The sequence below is a fragment of the Brachycentrus maculatus genome, unplaced genomic scaffold, assembly GCF_059751285.1.
Source record: "Brachycentrus maculatus isolate JH-2025_06_01 unplaced genomic scaffold, ASM5975128v1 h1tg000285l, whole genome shotgun sequence".
NCBI lineage: Eukaryota > Metazoa > Arthropoda > Insecta > Trichoptera > Brachycentridae > Brachycentrus > Brachycentrus maculatus.
Window position 1 is genome coordinate 870,436 of NW_028281036.1, and position 17,719 is coordinate 888,154.

A 17,719-nucleotide genomic window follows, 5' to 3' on the forward strand; every position below is an offset into this window, starting at 1 on the left:
TGCACCTGATGGTGCATAAGGCACTGCACAATATAAACGCAGTGTTATCTTGATCGCTAACACATGAATGAAAGGTGATCAGCCCTCTGCTTCAGGTACCAGCCCAGGGTAATATTGAATAAGTATTATAGTGAAAAAATCACTTATATTTATTTAGCCCCCTTCCTCCTGGGAATTGAACCCGGGACCTCCAGAACGTTAGCCGGGCGTGCTGACCATTACACTACGCAGGCGGAAAAGTAGGCTATAAAACTAGCCAAGTAGAGATATGATAAGCGGTGTTGCATAGCGGCTGTCCAAACTCAAAACACAGTAAGGGACATTTTTTTTTGCATTTTTGGACTAAGTAGAATCTACTCCAGAAATGCAAAAAAAACCTACCACAAAAAAATGTCCCTTACTGTGTTTTGAGTTTGGACAGCTGATAGGCCCTAGCTAGATTTTAGTCACATCAAGAGACATGAGGGGTTGATGCTCTCAGGTGGCATTCTAAGGACATGTCCCAACCATGTCCACCTTCTCCTCTTCAGGACTTCCACTATGAGGGGCTGTTGAGTTCTTCTTCACATTGTCATTCCTGACCAAGTCATACCACTTTATACCCAGTATTCAACTCGGGCACCTATTTTCAAAACTTAGCTAGTTTCAGCAATTATACCATACGTATAAGAAGAAAATACTCAGTGCCGAAAAGGTTAATATTGTGTGAATATTTGCGACAGGTGCAAGAAGTGTGAAGCCTGCCAGCGCACCGACTGCGGGGAGTGCGTCTTCTGCCAGGACATGGTCAAGTTCGGCGGGCCCGGGCGGGCCAAGCAGACTTGCAACATGCGACAGTGCCTGCAGGTATGATGTTTTTATATGAATATTGATAAGTTAAAATTCTAAGAAGATCACAAGTTTTAGATGTAAATAAATGTATTTATAATATAAAAAAAAAATACATAGCTGAACAAAACCAAAAAACATTAAGTACATATGTAATAAAATACCTAGGTACCTACCTATACATTTTATTAAGTACTTACAAATAGTACCTACATAAAACAGTTCTACCACCAGATGTCGCATGCGTCGCACAGAATAAAACAAAAGAATTCCGATAGAAAAAATATAATATTCTGAACTGTCAGAATCAGATAGATAGATAGAAAAAATATTATAAAGATAAATTAAGAATAAACTTTAATTATAAACTTTAATTACAAAGCAACACATTGTTTATTTTATTATTATACACCCACTTTACATATTATTTACACCCAATTTACAAAGAAAAATATTACCACGTTAATATTGCATTGTAAATAATCTGTCCGCCTCCATAGTGTAGTGGTTAGTGCGCTTGGCCACCATGTTGGAGGTCCCGGGTTCGATTCCCAATGGGATCAAAATAAATATTAAGTGATTTTTAAGTCTAGTATTTGTTTAACCGTTAGAATGCTACGCGGCGCAAAAGCGCTGCGATCGTTTGTATTGAAAATTGCGGCGCAGCGCAAAAGCGCTGCGAGTTTCAGTGTGTTTTCGGTGCTCCGCGGGAGTGCACGTACGCTAACCTCGCGCGTAATTTGTGATGAGAGTGCATTCTTATACATTTAAAAATAACTTTTATCGTTTTTTTGTATTATTTTAAAAAAATAACCATGTCACGTGCTATTATTTCGAACGTTGATTCGATTCCTAGTGATTCTACGGGGAGTGAAACGACAGATACAAATAGTGATGATAGCAGTATTATAACGCATCGAAGAAAAAGATTGAGGATTGAAAGTGAGTCTTCTACCTCCTCTTCATCTACAGAAACAGAAGAAACACCAACTTTTGCCAAAATTCCTCCGACAAAAGTGTTTTCTAAATCAACAAATGATTTTTTCGAGACTCCTGGACCTAGGCGGGCGCCTCCTCCCGATGGCACACCCATAACCTATTTCAACATATTCTTTACCATATCACTGCTCGAAACCATCGTAAGGGAAACAAATCGATATGCTGCACAGTTTTTGGCCTCGCACACTGTATCGGATAATTCTCGAGCAAAAAAGTGGACGCCGACAACAATATACGAAATGAAAGCCTTTCTTGCTGTCATACTTGAAATGGGAATAGCGAGAAGGCCAACAATTAGTAGTTATTGGATAAAAAATTCCCGACACATACCATGGTTTGGGACAATGTTTTCAAGGGATAGGTTCCAACTGATTTTGAAGTTTTTTCACTTGGTTGATAACAGATTATTATTTGAACCAGGCCATCCGAATTATGACCCATGTGGCAGGTTTGATGTGCTTGTCAAACATGCAAATACCGTATTTCATCAGCATTATGTACCAAATCAACAACTATCCATCGACGAGTCGTTAGTTGGTACTCACTGCCATTCTTCGATAAAACAATATATTCCAAACAAAAAACACCATAAATGGGGAATCAAATTTTGGATGCTGTGCGACTCGGTTTCCAAATATTGCTTGGGTTTTTTCTGCTACAAAGGAGCTAAAAATACAGATGACAGAGATTCGGTAGAAAAATATGGTCTTGGATTTACGGTAGTGCAAAAATTGCTTTCAATTGGAAATTACCTGAACAAAGGTTATAATTTGTTTACAGATAATTTTTACACAAGCTTACGATTAGCCAAAGCCCTTTTGGAACAAAATACATATATAACTGGAACAATAAGACGTAACAGAAAAGAGATTCCTCCAGAAGCTAAGAAAGCAATCGTAGGAGAAGCCAAAAACCTAGCACATGAAAATGTTTTGATGTGTTCATTCAGAGACAAAAAGTCCAAACCAAAGCCAGTCATATTGATTTCATCCAATGCAGATACTAATAGTGTGACGATCAAGAAAAAGAAAGGGAAATTTGAAAACGAAAAAGTGAAACCAAGCATGATTGATGACTACAACAAATACATGGGAGGTGTGGACGAATCTGACAAAATGTTGTACGTGTATTTGGACGAGCGAAGAACCCTAAAATATTGGAAAAAAGTAGTATTCAACATTTTTGGAAGAATGGTACTCAACTCTTATATTTTGTATGTTTCCAACACTACCGAAAAAAAATGACCCGGCTCCAATTCACATCGAAAATTATTGAGGATCTCGAAAAGGAGTGGATGAATCATAAAAATAGCGTGTCAACACAACCATCTTCATCAAAGAAAAAATTTGCGCTGGAAAAATTACCGGGACGTAACTTACGCCAGTGCGAGGTGTGTAGCAACAGAGGGAGTGGGATAAAGCGATCCCGCCTTATTTGCGTACGCTGTAGGAAAGGCCTACACGCTATTTGTGCGGCAAAACATAATTGTTGAGCTATTTTTTTTATTTTTTTTTATTTTCTAAATGAAATAAAATACAATAATATTGATATCACTTTATGTTTAATAAACATTAATAAACAATAAACATTTTATCTTTATAATGCAAAAATAATTAATAAAATTGATTGATATTTGTCTAAGTTAGAGTGTTTTATTTGACACCATTATTTTTTCCTCTAAATTAATCAATATGTGTATAGCAATTTTCATTTATTTTTGCCAAAATTGCTTAGCACTAAAACGGTTAATATTACCCTGGACTGGTAGCTGAAGCGGAAGGCTGATCACCTTTCCTTCGTGTATTTAACGAGCGAGATAACACTGCTTCTATACGATGCAGTGCCCTATGCACCATTGGGGTGCGGATAAGGGTTAGAAGAAGAAAAAGAAGAAGATATGAATATTATGTACCAATATCTACGTTAACCTTCCCTTCCCGGTTTTGTGTACCTAGTACACATTGCTTCTAATAACTTGTAATAGTACAAATATAGTAAATACAAGGCTTAGATTTTAGGTATTCCTCCATATCATATTTATGCATTGATTTAAAAAAAAAAAATAATAATCACAATTTATCGGGTACATCCGAGGTATTATATATCGCTCACTCCTTTCAAGAACGTCATAAATCAAAAAACTTGATTTTTCAGGAGAACGTTTTTTAAATTTAAAAATATAATACAATATGTTAAAAATAAATATCAAGCCACTTATTAAACTTTTTCATATGCAACAGATCTTTTAAGGTAAAACCTGAAGGTTTTTTGTACATTCAAAAAATATTTAGTATATTTAAAAATTTTTTTTTAATAATATTTTTCTTCAAAATGCAAAAACAACACTTTCTGCCCTGTAGCGGGTAAATATTAAGTTGAAAATATGCCTCTTTTGCTGGGATAAAGTACATTTTCTGGGCATTACGAAAACATGCACAACTCAAAATTGACGATTTTTGATTTATGACGTTCTTGAAAGGAGTGAGCGATATGTAAACAGTGCGTGAAGAGTATGCGGGAACCGCGACACTATATTCGCATCTCACTCTTGCACACATGCACTGTGTAGGCGTGAGGAGCTCAAAGCTCAATGTCCAATCAATCAATATTACCCTGGACTGGTACCTGAAGCGGAGGGCTGATCACCTTTCCTTCATGTGTTAACAATAAACACATTTGGGACGGGTGTTTTTTAAGCCTGCGGACCGCTGGCGACGGGATTTGATAATTATGTACATATAGTTTAGACCTTAACAAAGAGATTGGTATATACATAATATTAATGTAAAAACATTTAAATAATTCCTTCTTTTCTGACTTTGAAATGACACGTAAAAATACCCTTCTTGTCCTTAAGCATCAATCGACTGAACAGATAGAGCTACCTTTCCTTCATTTGTTACCGATCAAGATAATACTGCGTTTATATGATGCAGTGCCCTATGAACGATTGGGGTGCGGATAAGGATTTGAAGATAATTATTATCTTGACGGGGACTGTTTTATCGCTCACTTTGCAAAAGTCCCAATTGACGATGGCTGTCGTTGTTTGGTAGCCGATGCTGCCGGTGACGGCGTCGTGCGCGGTGTGCCACCTGGACGGGTGGCTGCAGGCGCCGGTGGCTCCGCAGGCCAAGGGCAACGGGGGCCGCGCGGGCCCCTCGGCGCTCATGGAGTGCGCCGTGTGCTACAGCATCGCGCACCCCGCCTGCACGGGGCCCGGCGGCAGCGCGCCCAGCGAGGACCTGCCCAACTCCTGGGAGTGCCCGCAGTGCACCAACCTCGGCCTCAATCACGACTACAAGGTACACCACACCACATTATAGTGTGCTTTCTCTGCACAATTATACATACTCTAGGTCCAAAAACTTGTTCACAAATTTGGATTATCTCCCATTAGGGGTTATTCTGCACCGTAGAACGGGGCTTCTTGAACTTTAATGTGTTACTTGAGCCCAGTACAAAAAATATTTAGATCTCTATTTGGTCTACAATAATGAACGTAACGACATGATTCATTGTTTCCCTGACAAATGACACTTATTGTCACGATACGTCCATTATTGTAGACCAAATACAGATTAAATTTTTTTTTGTACTGGGCTCAAGTTCAACACATCAAAGTTCAAGTAGCCCCGTTCTACAGTAAATTATTTCTATCTTTATAATAAATATATTTCGTGAAAAAGAAATCATGTAAAAAGCATCAACTCCCCAGAGAAAGTCAGGCATCAATTATTGTACTCCTGGAAAGGTTAATCATTCTCTCTCATTCATCCGCTCCACATGACAAACCACTGCATAGAATCTTTCTTAATTTTTTTAATAACTATCCGTAGATTGTTTTTTTTCCAGGGGCTAATTTTTTTTTGCACAAAAAAACGATGGGGCAAGTCGGCTGTCCAAACTTAAACCAGAGTAAGGGACATTTTTTTTGTAGTGCGTTTTTTTTTGTTGCATTTTTGGACTATCTAGAATCTACTTAGTCCAAAAATGTAAAAAAAGCATACTACAAAAAAAATGTCCCTTACTGTGTTTTGAATTTGGACAGCCGAAGTGGGATGCCATTATTTTGCATCTGCACGAAATATTACCAGACAAAAGTGGTATAAAAAAATGTAAATTCTTTAAACGAATTGATGTTTTTTGTTTGTAGATAAACCTATCCCCAAAACTTATGACAACTGGTAAAGGGATTACGCAAATAGTGTATCATTTCTTGGCATTTCCACTCAAACATACTATGTACCAGAATGCAGGACAAAATGATTCCAGAATTATTTATCATTCCGTTTAAATGTTTGAAATAGTTTTTACTAAATTGTTTTCATTTTTCTTTTCCGTTGTTTAGCCACGGCACTTTCGAGCACGCCAGAAATCCTCAGACCTCCGCCGGATGTCCGTGTCATCGGACGCCAGCTCCATACAGCCGCAGAGGACCCACAGCACCGACGTATCCCTGAGAGGTGAGTCATTACATCAGTCAAACCATTACATCAGTCAAACCTTTACGTCAGTCAAACCATTACGTCAGTCAAACCATTACATCAGTCAACCGTTATTATATCGGTCAAACCATTACGTCAGTCAAACCTTAACGTCAGTCAGACCATTACATCAGTCAGACCATTACATCAGTCAAACCGTTACATCAGTCAGACCATTACATCAGTCAGACCATTACATCAGTCAAAACTTTACATCAGTCAAACCATTACATCAGTCGAACCATTACATCAGTCGAACCACTACATCAGTCGAACCATTACATCGGTCGGACCATTACATCAGTCAGACCACTACATCAATCAGACTATTACATCGGTCAGACCATTACGTCAATCATACCATTGCGTCAATCATACCATTGCGTCAGTCAGACCATTACGTCAGTCAGACCATTACATCATTCAGACCCTTACATCAGTCAGACCTTTACATCAGTCAGACCATTACGTCAATCAGACCATTACGTCAGTCAGAACATTACGTCAGTCAGACCATTACGTCAGTCAGACCATTACGTCAGTCAGACCATTACGTCAGTCAGACCATTACGTCAATCAGTCCATTACGTCATTCAGACCATTACGTCAGTCAGAACATTACATCAGCCAGACCATAACGTCAATCAGACCATTACGTCAGTCAGATCATTACGTCAGTCAGACCATTACGTCATTTAGACCATAACGTCATTTAGACCATAACGTCATTTAGACCATTACATGATTTAGACCATTACGTCAGTCAGATCATTACGTCAGTCAGACCATTACGTCATTTAGACCATAACGTCATTTAGACCATTACATGATTTAGACCATTACGTCAGTCAGACCATTACGTCAGTCAGACCATAACGTCAGTCAGACCATTACGTCAGTCAGACCATTACATACATCAGTCAAAACATTACATCAGTCAGAAAGTTACATCAGGCAACGTCACAGGTGCCGTGGCGTAGTTGGGTTTCACTCGTCTCGGAAACTGACGTTGCGGGTTCGATTCCCGCCAAGTGTTAAATAAATTCAAGAAAGATTTATTTTCAATTGGTCTGGGTGTTCTTCCGGACGTTCTTCTTCCTTCTAACCCTCATCTGCACCCAATGGTGCATAGGGCACTGCGTTGTATTGACGCAGTGCTATCTTGATCGTTACTTACATGAAGGCAAGGTGATCACTCCTGCGCTTCAGGAACCAGGGTAATATTAAATAAATATTAGAGTGTAAAAAAATCACTTTCATTTATTTGTCAAAACGTTACATCTGTGATAAAAGTGACATCAGTAAAAACGTTACATCACTCATGAAAGTTACATCAGTAAAAATGTTACATCAGTCATAATAAAAGTTACAGCAGTAAAAACGTTACATCAGTCATAAAAGTTACATCAGTCATAAAAGTTACATCAGTCATTAAAGTTATATCAGTCAAAACGTTACATCAGCCGCATCTGCGCAGTTTCCATTGGTTGATTTAACAATGTCCCAACTTGCAGACATAAAGCAGGAGCCCGAGGAGGGGATCAAGACGGAGAACGGGGCCTCCCCGACGGAGCCCAAGCGGCGCCGCAGCGAGGAGGGGGACCTGCTGACCCCGCCAGGGGCCGGCGGCGACGGGGACCCGCCCAGGAAGCTGGCGCACAGGACGCAGCTCGCGCAGCAGCTCTGCTCCAACTCCACAAAGGTAACGGCAGACTTTCCCGGTTGTCGTGAACCTAGAAAGGAGTCAAATCCAGTCATTGTAAACCTAGAAAGGAGTCAATTCCAGTCATATCTATTGTAACTGCAGACAGTTGGTAGAATTCCATTTGAAATTTTTCGGTCCAAAATTAACCCTTAGGACGCGTAAATCAACGATAGTACATGGCAACACAAAAAAGGAATTTTATAGACTAGTTTATGGAAAATTTGCATTTGTCAAATCAACCTTTATTTTTTGCGTGTTCACAGGGTTAAACAAGGTTATTGGATTGAATTCTACTTTTATTTACATATATATGATAATATGTGACGCGTTTCGGCTTATTAAGACATTATCAAACACTTTTTTTGTGGTGTGTAATGTCTTAATAAGACGAAACACGTTGGAGTGTTTGATAATGTCTTAATAAGATGAAACACGTCACATATTATCATATATATATAGTATGAAAATAAAAGTAGAATTCAATCCAATAACCTGTTTAATTTTGGATATACTCGTATTACACAAAAATTAAAAAGTTTATTTTCACAAATAATTGATTGTTTGACATATTTGCAACGTCGGGCAGGTCCTCAAGAAGCCGATGTACCCCGTGCGGCCGGCGCAGCCCCCCCTGGCCACGGGCGGGTCGGGGGCCCTCTGCCTGGAGCGCACCTGCGTCATCTCCGTGTTCCGCTTCCTGTCCCCCTCGGAGCTGGCCACCTGCGCCCTGGTCTGCAAGACCTGGGCCCAGTACACCGTGAGTAATTTGCACATTTCACATTTTTTTGACGCTTTGCCCTATGCACCACTGTGCGTGGATAAGGGTCAGGAGTAGTAATATTTTTTTACTTAAACAAAGCCAAACTTTTTTTTTTGATATTTTAATATTTTTTCATAAAAACGTCACTCGCTGATGCGATTCTGCTTATCCCAAAAGGATCTTCCCTCTCCAAGCACAAGAGCTCAGTCTCTTTTTTTGGAGGGGCTCAGCGCAATTAAAATTATAAAGGTGGAGACTGACCGGAGCATTTTGTCGTAACGTTACACGTTACGATGTGAGCATTCAGGCAGTCAGTACAGCGAGCCGAGCACTCCATCCATAGTTTCGGATGCTCGCTGATGCTCGCCGCGAGCGATGTTACAACGTTATGTTACGACAAAATGCTCCGGTCAGTCTCCATCTTACGATTGTATCAAGTAGAAATGTATAGAAATTGTATTAAGTTGTATATAAAATTAAATTAAATCAAATAAAAAAAAAACCATTTCTGTACTGCTAAATTCTTTTGGGATAAGCAGTGCCGCATCAGTGATTGACATTTTTACGTAAAAATATAACAATTAAAAAAAAATAGTTTAAGCATTGTTTGAGTGAAATATTGCTACTCGGCTGTCCAAACTCAAAACATAGTAAGGGATATTTTTTTGTAGTACGTTTTTTTTTGCATTTTTGGACTAAGTAGATTCTACTTAGTCCAAAAATGCAAAAAAAAAGTACTACAAAAAAATGTCCCTTACTGTGTTTTGAGTTTGGACAGCCGCACTACTCACTGGCCCTTATCCACGCACAATGGCGCATGGAGCGATGCTAATACGATTGTTTATTATATGAAGGCAAGATCACATAGTCCAAGGTTTTATTTACTGCATTTAATAATGAGGCATTTTTCAGTGCATAAAAGATAGATCCCTCACATCTGAGGAATGTTGCAGGTGGAGCCGGTGCTGTGGCGCAACATGTGCTTCGTGCAGTGCCGCCTGACGGCCGCCCACCTGGCCGGCATCGCCCGCCGGCAGCCCCAGTCGCTGGACCTCGAGTGGAGCAACCTGTCTCGGAGACAGCTCACATGGTAACACTTGCTTCTTCTTCTTTGTTATTTCTAAATGATGATGTTTGTTTAGGTCGTGAGTTGGGGTTGCTCCTTTTTGTCTTTGCACCGTTCCGTGTCTGTCTGCTGTGCCAGTCAGAGTTGCGGAGGCGTCTGTTTACCGGCCAACGTCGGGTCGGAATCGGATCTAGCTGACAAACTGAACTAACTAACTTTTACTTTTTTTTTTAACCCTTTTATTGAAAATACTGGGACATTTCTATAAAATTTGGTGGTGGTTTTACAAACTTGTATTTATTTAGATTAGCAGTGACAGGGATATTGAAAGCTTTTAAATGTAAATTCACAGTAAAATCGGGATACAATTTTGTCACATTTTCTATTTTTCACAACTTTGCTCTCAAAACAAAAACAGAAAATTGGTTTACAAGAGAAAGCTGTCTCACCCCATCCATTTTCAGATCTGATATAGAAGCATCTAGGCTTCCTGACAGACCTTCTCTTGCAAAGCATTTTTTTTTCTGTTGAACTAAGTTGCGAAATTTTTTGAAAATGTGAAACAAAATCATATCCCGATTTTACTGTGAATTTACATTTAAAAGCTTTCAATATTCCTGTCGCTGCCAATCAAAATAAACTCAAGATTGTAAATCCACCACCAAATTTTCTAGAAGTACCCCGGTGTAGGCAGTGAAAGGGATTAGTAGTTAGTCAGTTCAGTTAGTCAGCTAGATCCGATTTTGGCCCGACGTTGGCCAGTACACAGACGCCTCCACAACACCGACCAGCACAGCAGACATGAAACAGAGCAAAGACGTTTATTTATAGAAAATGTTGCTTGTATACAACCACGGGCTCGTATTTAAGTCAACATGTGTAAAGGTGGGGACTGACTTCCACATTTCGTCGTCGTAACATAACATTTGCGGCGAGCATCTGACTTCGGATGGAGCAAGCACTCAGAACGCTGTAATGACTTTAGGAATGCTCGCATCGTAATGTGCTACGTTACGACCAAATGACTTCGGTCAGTCCCCATCTTAAAGAGGTTACTTATTTATTTTTTTACAAAAATGTTAATAATATTTGTATAAAACCACTCACCGAGATTTTTATGTCTACCGGTTTCGAGACGTACCTGTCTCTTCGTCAGGACAATCACTACCACAGCATACAAACTACCCTTCACTATCATAGTGCATGTTGGTCTTTGGATCGACTCAAAATCCCATGTGTAGTTACATTTTGTGTAGTTTTAAGTGTGTAAGTAGTGCTATGGTAGTGAAGGGTAGTATAGTTTGCATGCTGTAGTAGTGATTGTCCTGACGAAGAGACGGGTATGTCTCGAAACCGGTAGATATAAAAATCTCGGTGAGTATATAATATACTTATATTATTAACATTTATGTAAAAAAAATAAATAAAACCCTTATCCGCACCCAATGGTGCATAGGGCACTGCGGCATATAAACGCAGTGTTTTATCTTGATCGTTTACACACGAAGGAAGGTGATCTGCCCGCCACTTCAGGTACCAACCAGTCCGGGGTAATATTGAATAAATATTATAGTGAAAAAAATCACTTGTATTTATTTGACCCCTCTGGGAATCGAACCCGGGACCTCCAGAACGGTAGCCGAGCGTGCTGACCATCACACTACAGAGGCGGATAATGTAAAAAAATAAATAAGTAAAAAGCTTTAAATATTAATAATATTGAGAATATTAAAGAGGTCACCTTACTTGAGACATCTCCCTTTTGTACTCGTGACGACTTTATGACGGACGACCCTCCTCCCCAGGCTGATCAGCCGGCTGCCGGCGCTGCGCTCGCTGTCGCTGGCGGGCAGCCCGGGCGCGGCGGCCGTGGGGCTGCGCACGTGCCTGTGCCCGCCGCTGCGCGCGCTGGACCTGTCCTTCTGCCCCGCGCTGGGCGACGCCGGCCTGCGCGAGCTGCTGGCGCCCCCGCAGGACTCCCGCCCGGGCCTCTCCTCCGCGCAGTCGCGCCTGCGCCATCTCACGCTGCTCAAGCTGGCCGGCACCGACGTCACCGACGTCTCCATGAGGTAACTAGCTGCATTAATTACCTCACTGCAGTACGGCGCCACCTCACGCTGCTCAAGCTGGCCGGCACGGACGTCACCGACGTCTCCATGAGGTAACTAGCTGCATTACCTCACTGCAGTACGGCGCCACCTCGCGCTGCTCCAGCTGGACGGCACCAACGTCTCCATGAGGTAACTGCATGCCGCGTCATTCTGCATAGACAATGTACGGCGCCACCTCACGCTGCTCAAGCTGGCCGGCACCGACGTCACCGACGTCTCCATGAGGTAACTAGCTGCATTAATTACCTCACTGCAGTACGGCGCCACCTCACGCTGCTCAAGCTGGCCGGCACGGACGTCACCGACGTCTCCATGAGGTAACTAGCTGCATTACCTCACTGCAGTACGGCGCCACCTCGCGCTGCTCAAGCTGGACGGCACCAACGTCTCCATGAGGTAACTGCATGCCGCGTCATTCAGCATAGACAATGTACGGCGCCACCTCACGCTGCTCAAGCTGGCCGGCACCGACGTCACCGACGTCTCCATGAGGTAACTAGCTGCATTACCTCACTGCAGTACGGCGCCACCTCGCGCTGCTCAAGCTGGACGGCACCAACGTCTCCATGAGGTAACTGCATGCCGCGTCATTCTGCATAGACAATGTACGGCGCCACCTCACGCTGCTCAAGCTGGCCGGCACCGACGTCGCCAACGTCTCCATGAGGTAACTGCATGCCGTGTCATTCTGCATAGACTAAGACAGCTGGTAGTCAACATCCCAAGAGCTACAAGCGCAGGCACAAACAGATCCTTAGGATCTAGAAAAAGAAGAAGAACAAGAAGTCTCATGAGAAGAGTCAAAATAAACTGTTATTTCCCTGAAATACGACGTGAATGTGAGTGTGAGTGCTTGTTGTGTCAGGTACGTGACGCAGGCGCTGCCGGCGCTGGTGGAGCTGGACCTGTCGTCGTGCGCGCGCGTGACAGACGCGGGCATCGCGCAGCTGGGCGCCGCCCGCGACCTGGAGCGCCTCAGCCTCGCGGGCTGCCGCCTGCTCACCGAGGCCGCGCTGGACCACCTCGCCGCCTGCGAGAAGATCGTCCGGTGAGACCCGCACACCCCAAACATTAATTACCCCCAAATATACCCCGGTTATTCACTCCAAGTTGGACGCCACTAATCAATTGTTGGGTATTATATCCATCCAAAATTGAACACGGTTCTTGGATTGAATGCTACTTTTATTTACATATATCGTAATCGTACAGGAGAAAGTGACTCACTAACAAAATGTAAAATGTTCAGGAGGGCCATTTAAGTCACTTTTGCTTGGCAAGAAAATAAATATCAATGCAGTTAGTCATTTTTAACAAGTCAATATATTATACTTCCAAGTTTAAAATCGTTTGGGATTTTTTTCAGGGCTAAATATTAAGCTAGTAAGATATCAAACAAAATAAGCGCAAGAGTGATCACCTTGCCTTCATGTAAGTAATGATCAAGATAACACTGTGTCAATTTAATGCAGTGCCCTATGCATCATTGGGTGCGGATAAAGGGTTATAAGTAAGCATGTAAGTAAGATATCAAATAGTCAATGATCACGTTTTTGTATGAAATGCACTTGGTCACTTTCTCCTGTATGACTACGATATATGATAATATGTGATGCGTTTTCTCTTATTAAGACATTATCAAACACTGACTTTGGTCAGAGTTTGATGATGTCTTAATAAGAGGAAACGCGTCACATATTATCATATATCGCTCGCTCCTTTCAACACCGTCAAATATAAAAAAACTTGTTTTTTCAGGAGATGGTTTTTAAAGTTTAAAGATATGATGAAATGTATTAAAAATAAATATCAAGCCACTTATAACTTTTTACTGTGCAATAGATCTTTTTAGGTAAACCTGAATGTTTTTTCTCCATTTGAAAAATATTTAATTTATTTAAAAAAAATATTAAACAATACCTTTTCTTCAAAATGCAAAAACAGCACTTCCTGCACTGTAGTGGGTAAATATTAAGTTAAAAATATGCCGCTTGTGCTGGGATATAGTACATTTTCTGGGCATTCCGAAAACATGCACAACTAAATATTGACGATTTTTGATATATGACGTTGTTGAAAGGAGTGAGCGATAAATGTAAATAAAGTAGAATTCAATCCAAGAACCGCGTTTAATTTTGGATATATCACCCAACAATTCAAAATGGAATTCTACCAACTGTCTGCAGTTACAATAAATAAGCCGGCAATCAAATTGGATGTCTGACCTTTCTGTTACGGTGCTTAAGACTTCCGCGTGCACCGGTGATATATATTTTGTACACCATATATGAAAATGTGATTTAAAAATGGGAAAAATGAAATTGACCATAGTTGAGGTATCAATTTTGTAATGTTAGCTCTGGTAAGAATCTAAAAAATAGAAAAAAAATACATCACAAGTAGCTGCCATAGCTAGCGTAGCAGCACGACCACCCTGAACGACTACTTGTGCGCAACTAAAATGAGATCGTTGGAAACAGTATGAAGCCGCGTGCGCGTGTACGTAAATGCAACACACGCATACACTGAGAAACGTTTGTGTATTGGTGGTTCTATCCCCTTACAATTTATTTATTTCCGTCGCTGTAAATTAATAGCTTTATATTATAATACTTTTATGTAACACTTAATTGTATTGCAGAAGAATACAAAAATTCTGAGCCCGTATCTGCAATATTTTATATTGATATTCTCACTTTTAAGTTGTAGTAAATACATATCACCGGGAGGGGAAGGTTAACAAATCAAATGAGACGTTTTACATATCAAGGACACTGTACACACCAAATGACACCTTACAAATCAAATGGCACCTTACAAATCAAATGATACCTTACAAATCAAATGACACCTTACAAATCAAATGACCCTTACAATTCAAATGACACCTTACAAATGAAATGTCACCTTACAAATCAAATGACACCTTACAAATGAAATGACACCTTACAAATCAAATGACACCTTACAAATCAAATGACCCTTACAATTCAAATGACACCTTACAAATGAAATGACACCTTACAAATCAAATTAAATGTTTTACCAACCAAATTAGTTAGACGTCTCATATCCAATTGGATGTTAAACAATTCAAATTGAATGCCTTACAAATCAAATTGGACGTTGTATTTCTATAAAAAAGTTTTATTTGAAAAAATATATTCAAAGTAGTAGACTCCTACTGTAATCAAATTATGGGTTATTTTTCCTATACTGCATCACTCATTAACTCTTACCACTCTGTAGGCCAGACATTCTGGCCCGTATGATTCTAGTAGGCAGCTCCGTGGGCCACAATGTCTGGCCCGGCGCAGCTATAACTTTAATCACTGATTTCTCTATCACCCAAGTATATTATACCAAAAAATACTTCACATGGTCATACGAATTGCCAGACAGAGTGTCCCAAAATTAGGGAACCAAGATATTTATTTTAATGGTAGAAAAACGTCGCATTTTTTTGATCAGAGTAGCTGATCAGTTATGAGAAAAAATGGTCAGAGTGGAAAAGGTTAAAAGCGCATTTAAAATTACGCATCGCTCCAATGTTCATTACAGGTTGGATCTCAGGCACGTGCCGCTCGTGTCCACGCAGGCCGTGATCAAGTTCGCGGCCAAGTCCAAGCACAACCTGCACGTCAAGGACGTGAAACTCGTCGACCGGAGAAAAACAAAATGAGCACCGCGTCTGCAGACCCGACGAGACGAAGACTACGTTACCACGAGCCTCTTGGGCTTCATCAGTACGTGAAACCCGCGTACAATACTATAGGTTGTAATGTAATTAATGTAAAGCAGATTAATTTTATATTTTTTATTTACTTGTGTGATAAAGAGAATTGCGCGGGATGTTAATCATAGTCGTGTGCCCTTTAGTATTATCCCTTCCCTTATGATTTGTCCGCCTCCGTAGTGTAATGGTCAGCACGCTCGGCTACCGTTCTGGAGGTCCCGGGTTCGATTCCCAGGGGGGGTCAAATAAATACAAGTGATTTTTTTATCTCTAATATTTATTCAATATTACCCCGGGCTGGTACCTGAAGCGGAGAGCTGATCACCTTTCCTTTGTGTGTAAACGATCAAGATTTTTGCGTTTATATGACGCAGTGCCCTATGCACCATTGGGTGCGTATAAGGGGTTTTCTCTTCTCTTCTTCTCTATGATTGTGTGAACTCTTTCCGGAGCAATGTGTCTACTAGACACAACACATTTTGTGCCCTTTGTTTGGTATTCCTTTCCTTGTGACCGTGTGAACTCTCTCTCTGGTGCAATGTGTCTACTAGACACAATACACCTTCTACCCTTTAGTATTCTCTTCCTTGTGATGTTCCTTTGATTGTCTACTAGATACAACACACCTTGTGTCTTTTAGTAATCTTTTCCTTGTGACCGTGTGAACTCTCTTTCCGGTGCAATGTGTCTACTAGATACTACAACACACCTTGTACCCTTTAGTATCCTATCCTTTTCCTTGTGATGTTCCTTTGATTGTCTACTAGACACAACACACTTTGTACCCTTTAGTATTCTTTTCCTTGTGACCGTGTGAACTCTCTTTCCGGCGCATATTTTTTTCTCTCTCATTCTCAACGCTTCAGTATTGCCCCTCTCTATAACTCCCCGACCCTTGGTGATGTTTCTATTACTCACAAATCTATGAATATAACTGTGAAGTGTGTAGGTTTCTATCAGAGATGTACATAAAATGCATCATACTGTATATCGCTTTTTTTTAAATAATTTTTGTTCTCAATTTAATTTTTAGTCTACTGTATAGTTTGTGAATTGAAAAGATTGAATAAGAATAATTTATGGGAAAAGTCAATGTAGTTTATATCATCTGTGAGGAGGTAAGAGGACGCTCCAATCTTCCGCGCACCGATCCTTACGAACAGCAATTTAAATATCTCAACAAAAATTCAAATAAATCATTGTATTTATTTGAATTACTGACTCACGAGTTGAATGTAGTAAACAAATTGATTGCTACATTCAACTTGTGAGTTGAAAATTCAACAATTCAATCGGTACGCGGAAGGATTGTGCGGGGAAAAATTACCAAAACACATGGGATAGATAGATAGGTTTTGTCCGCCTCCGTAGTGTAATGGTCAGCACGCTCGGCTACCGTTCTGGAGGTCCCGGGTTCGATTCCCAAGGGGGGTAAAATAAATATAATAAGTGATTTTTTCACTGTCATATTTATTCAATACTACCCTGGACTGGTACCTAAAGCGGAGGGCTGATCACCTTTCCTTCATGTGTAAACGATCAAGATAACACTGCGTTTATATGACGCAGTGCCCTATGCACCATTGGGGTGCGGATAAGGGTTTTATTATTATTACATGGGATAGAAAAAAAAAATTCTTACATTAATTTTTCAGTTAATTCAATTATTCAATATGAAACTAATGAAGCACTTTCAACAGACATTATTTTGACAAATATTTTTATTTATGAATGTGAGGTGTGTATTGCGCAGATTGAAAAATAGTATTATACTAAACCGCTTTATATTCTAGATATATATATATTTATCATTATTATTAGGTATAATTTTTGTCGCATTTATTCAAGTAAATAATTGGGCGATATGATTTTTGGCAAATTTTTCGCCGCCACTTATTTTGAAATTTTTAATCAAAAGTACTATAAATAAGGCCCTACTTTTACTGATTTTACTGATACCAGACCCGGGTAATGGTTGACTACAGTCAAATAAGGATCATTTTGTTAAAAAAGGGTCAATATCCTGT

At 40.3% G+C, this 17,719-nt stretch overlaps 1 protein-coding gene across 1 annotated transcript in view; it reads left to right on the plus strand.

Moving 5' to 3' along the window:
- Kdm2 (Lysine demethylase 2) overlaps positions 1 to 16,878 on the plus strand; it is a 37,930-nt gene extending 21,052 nt beyond the window's left edge. The window contains exons 11-19 of the mRNA XM_088267165.1: positions 723 to 846; positions 4,884 to 5,132; positions 6,179 to 6,293; positions 7,829 to 8,016; positions 8,606 to 8,776; positions 9,733 to 9,869; positions 11,651 to 11,914; positions 12,822 to 13,004; positions 15,518 to 16,878. Coding sequence (XP_088123291.1) covers positions 723 to 846; positions 4,884 to 5,132; positions 6,179 to 6,293; positions 7,829 to 8,016; positions 8,606 to 8,776; positions 9,733 to 9,869; positions 11,651 to 11,914; positions 12,822 to 13,004; positions 15,518 to 15,638 — 1,552 coding nt within the window. The 3' untranslated portion in view covers positions 15,639 to 16,878. The remainder of the gene's footprint in view (positions 1 to 722; positions 847 to 4,883; positions 5,133 to 6,178; positions 6,294 to 7,828; positions 8,017 to 8,605; positions 8,777 to 9,732; positions 9,870 to 11,650; positions 11,915 to 12,821; positions 13,005 to 15,517) is intronic.
- Positions 16,879 to 17,719: the final 841 nt, after the last annotated feature.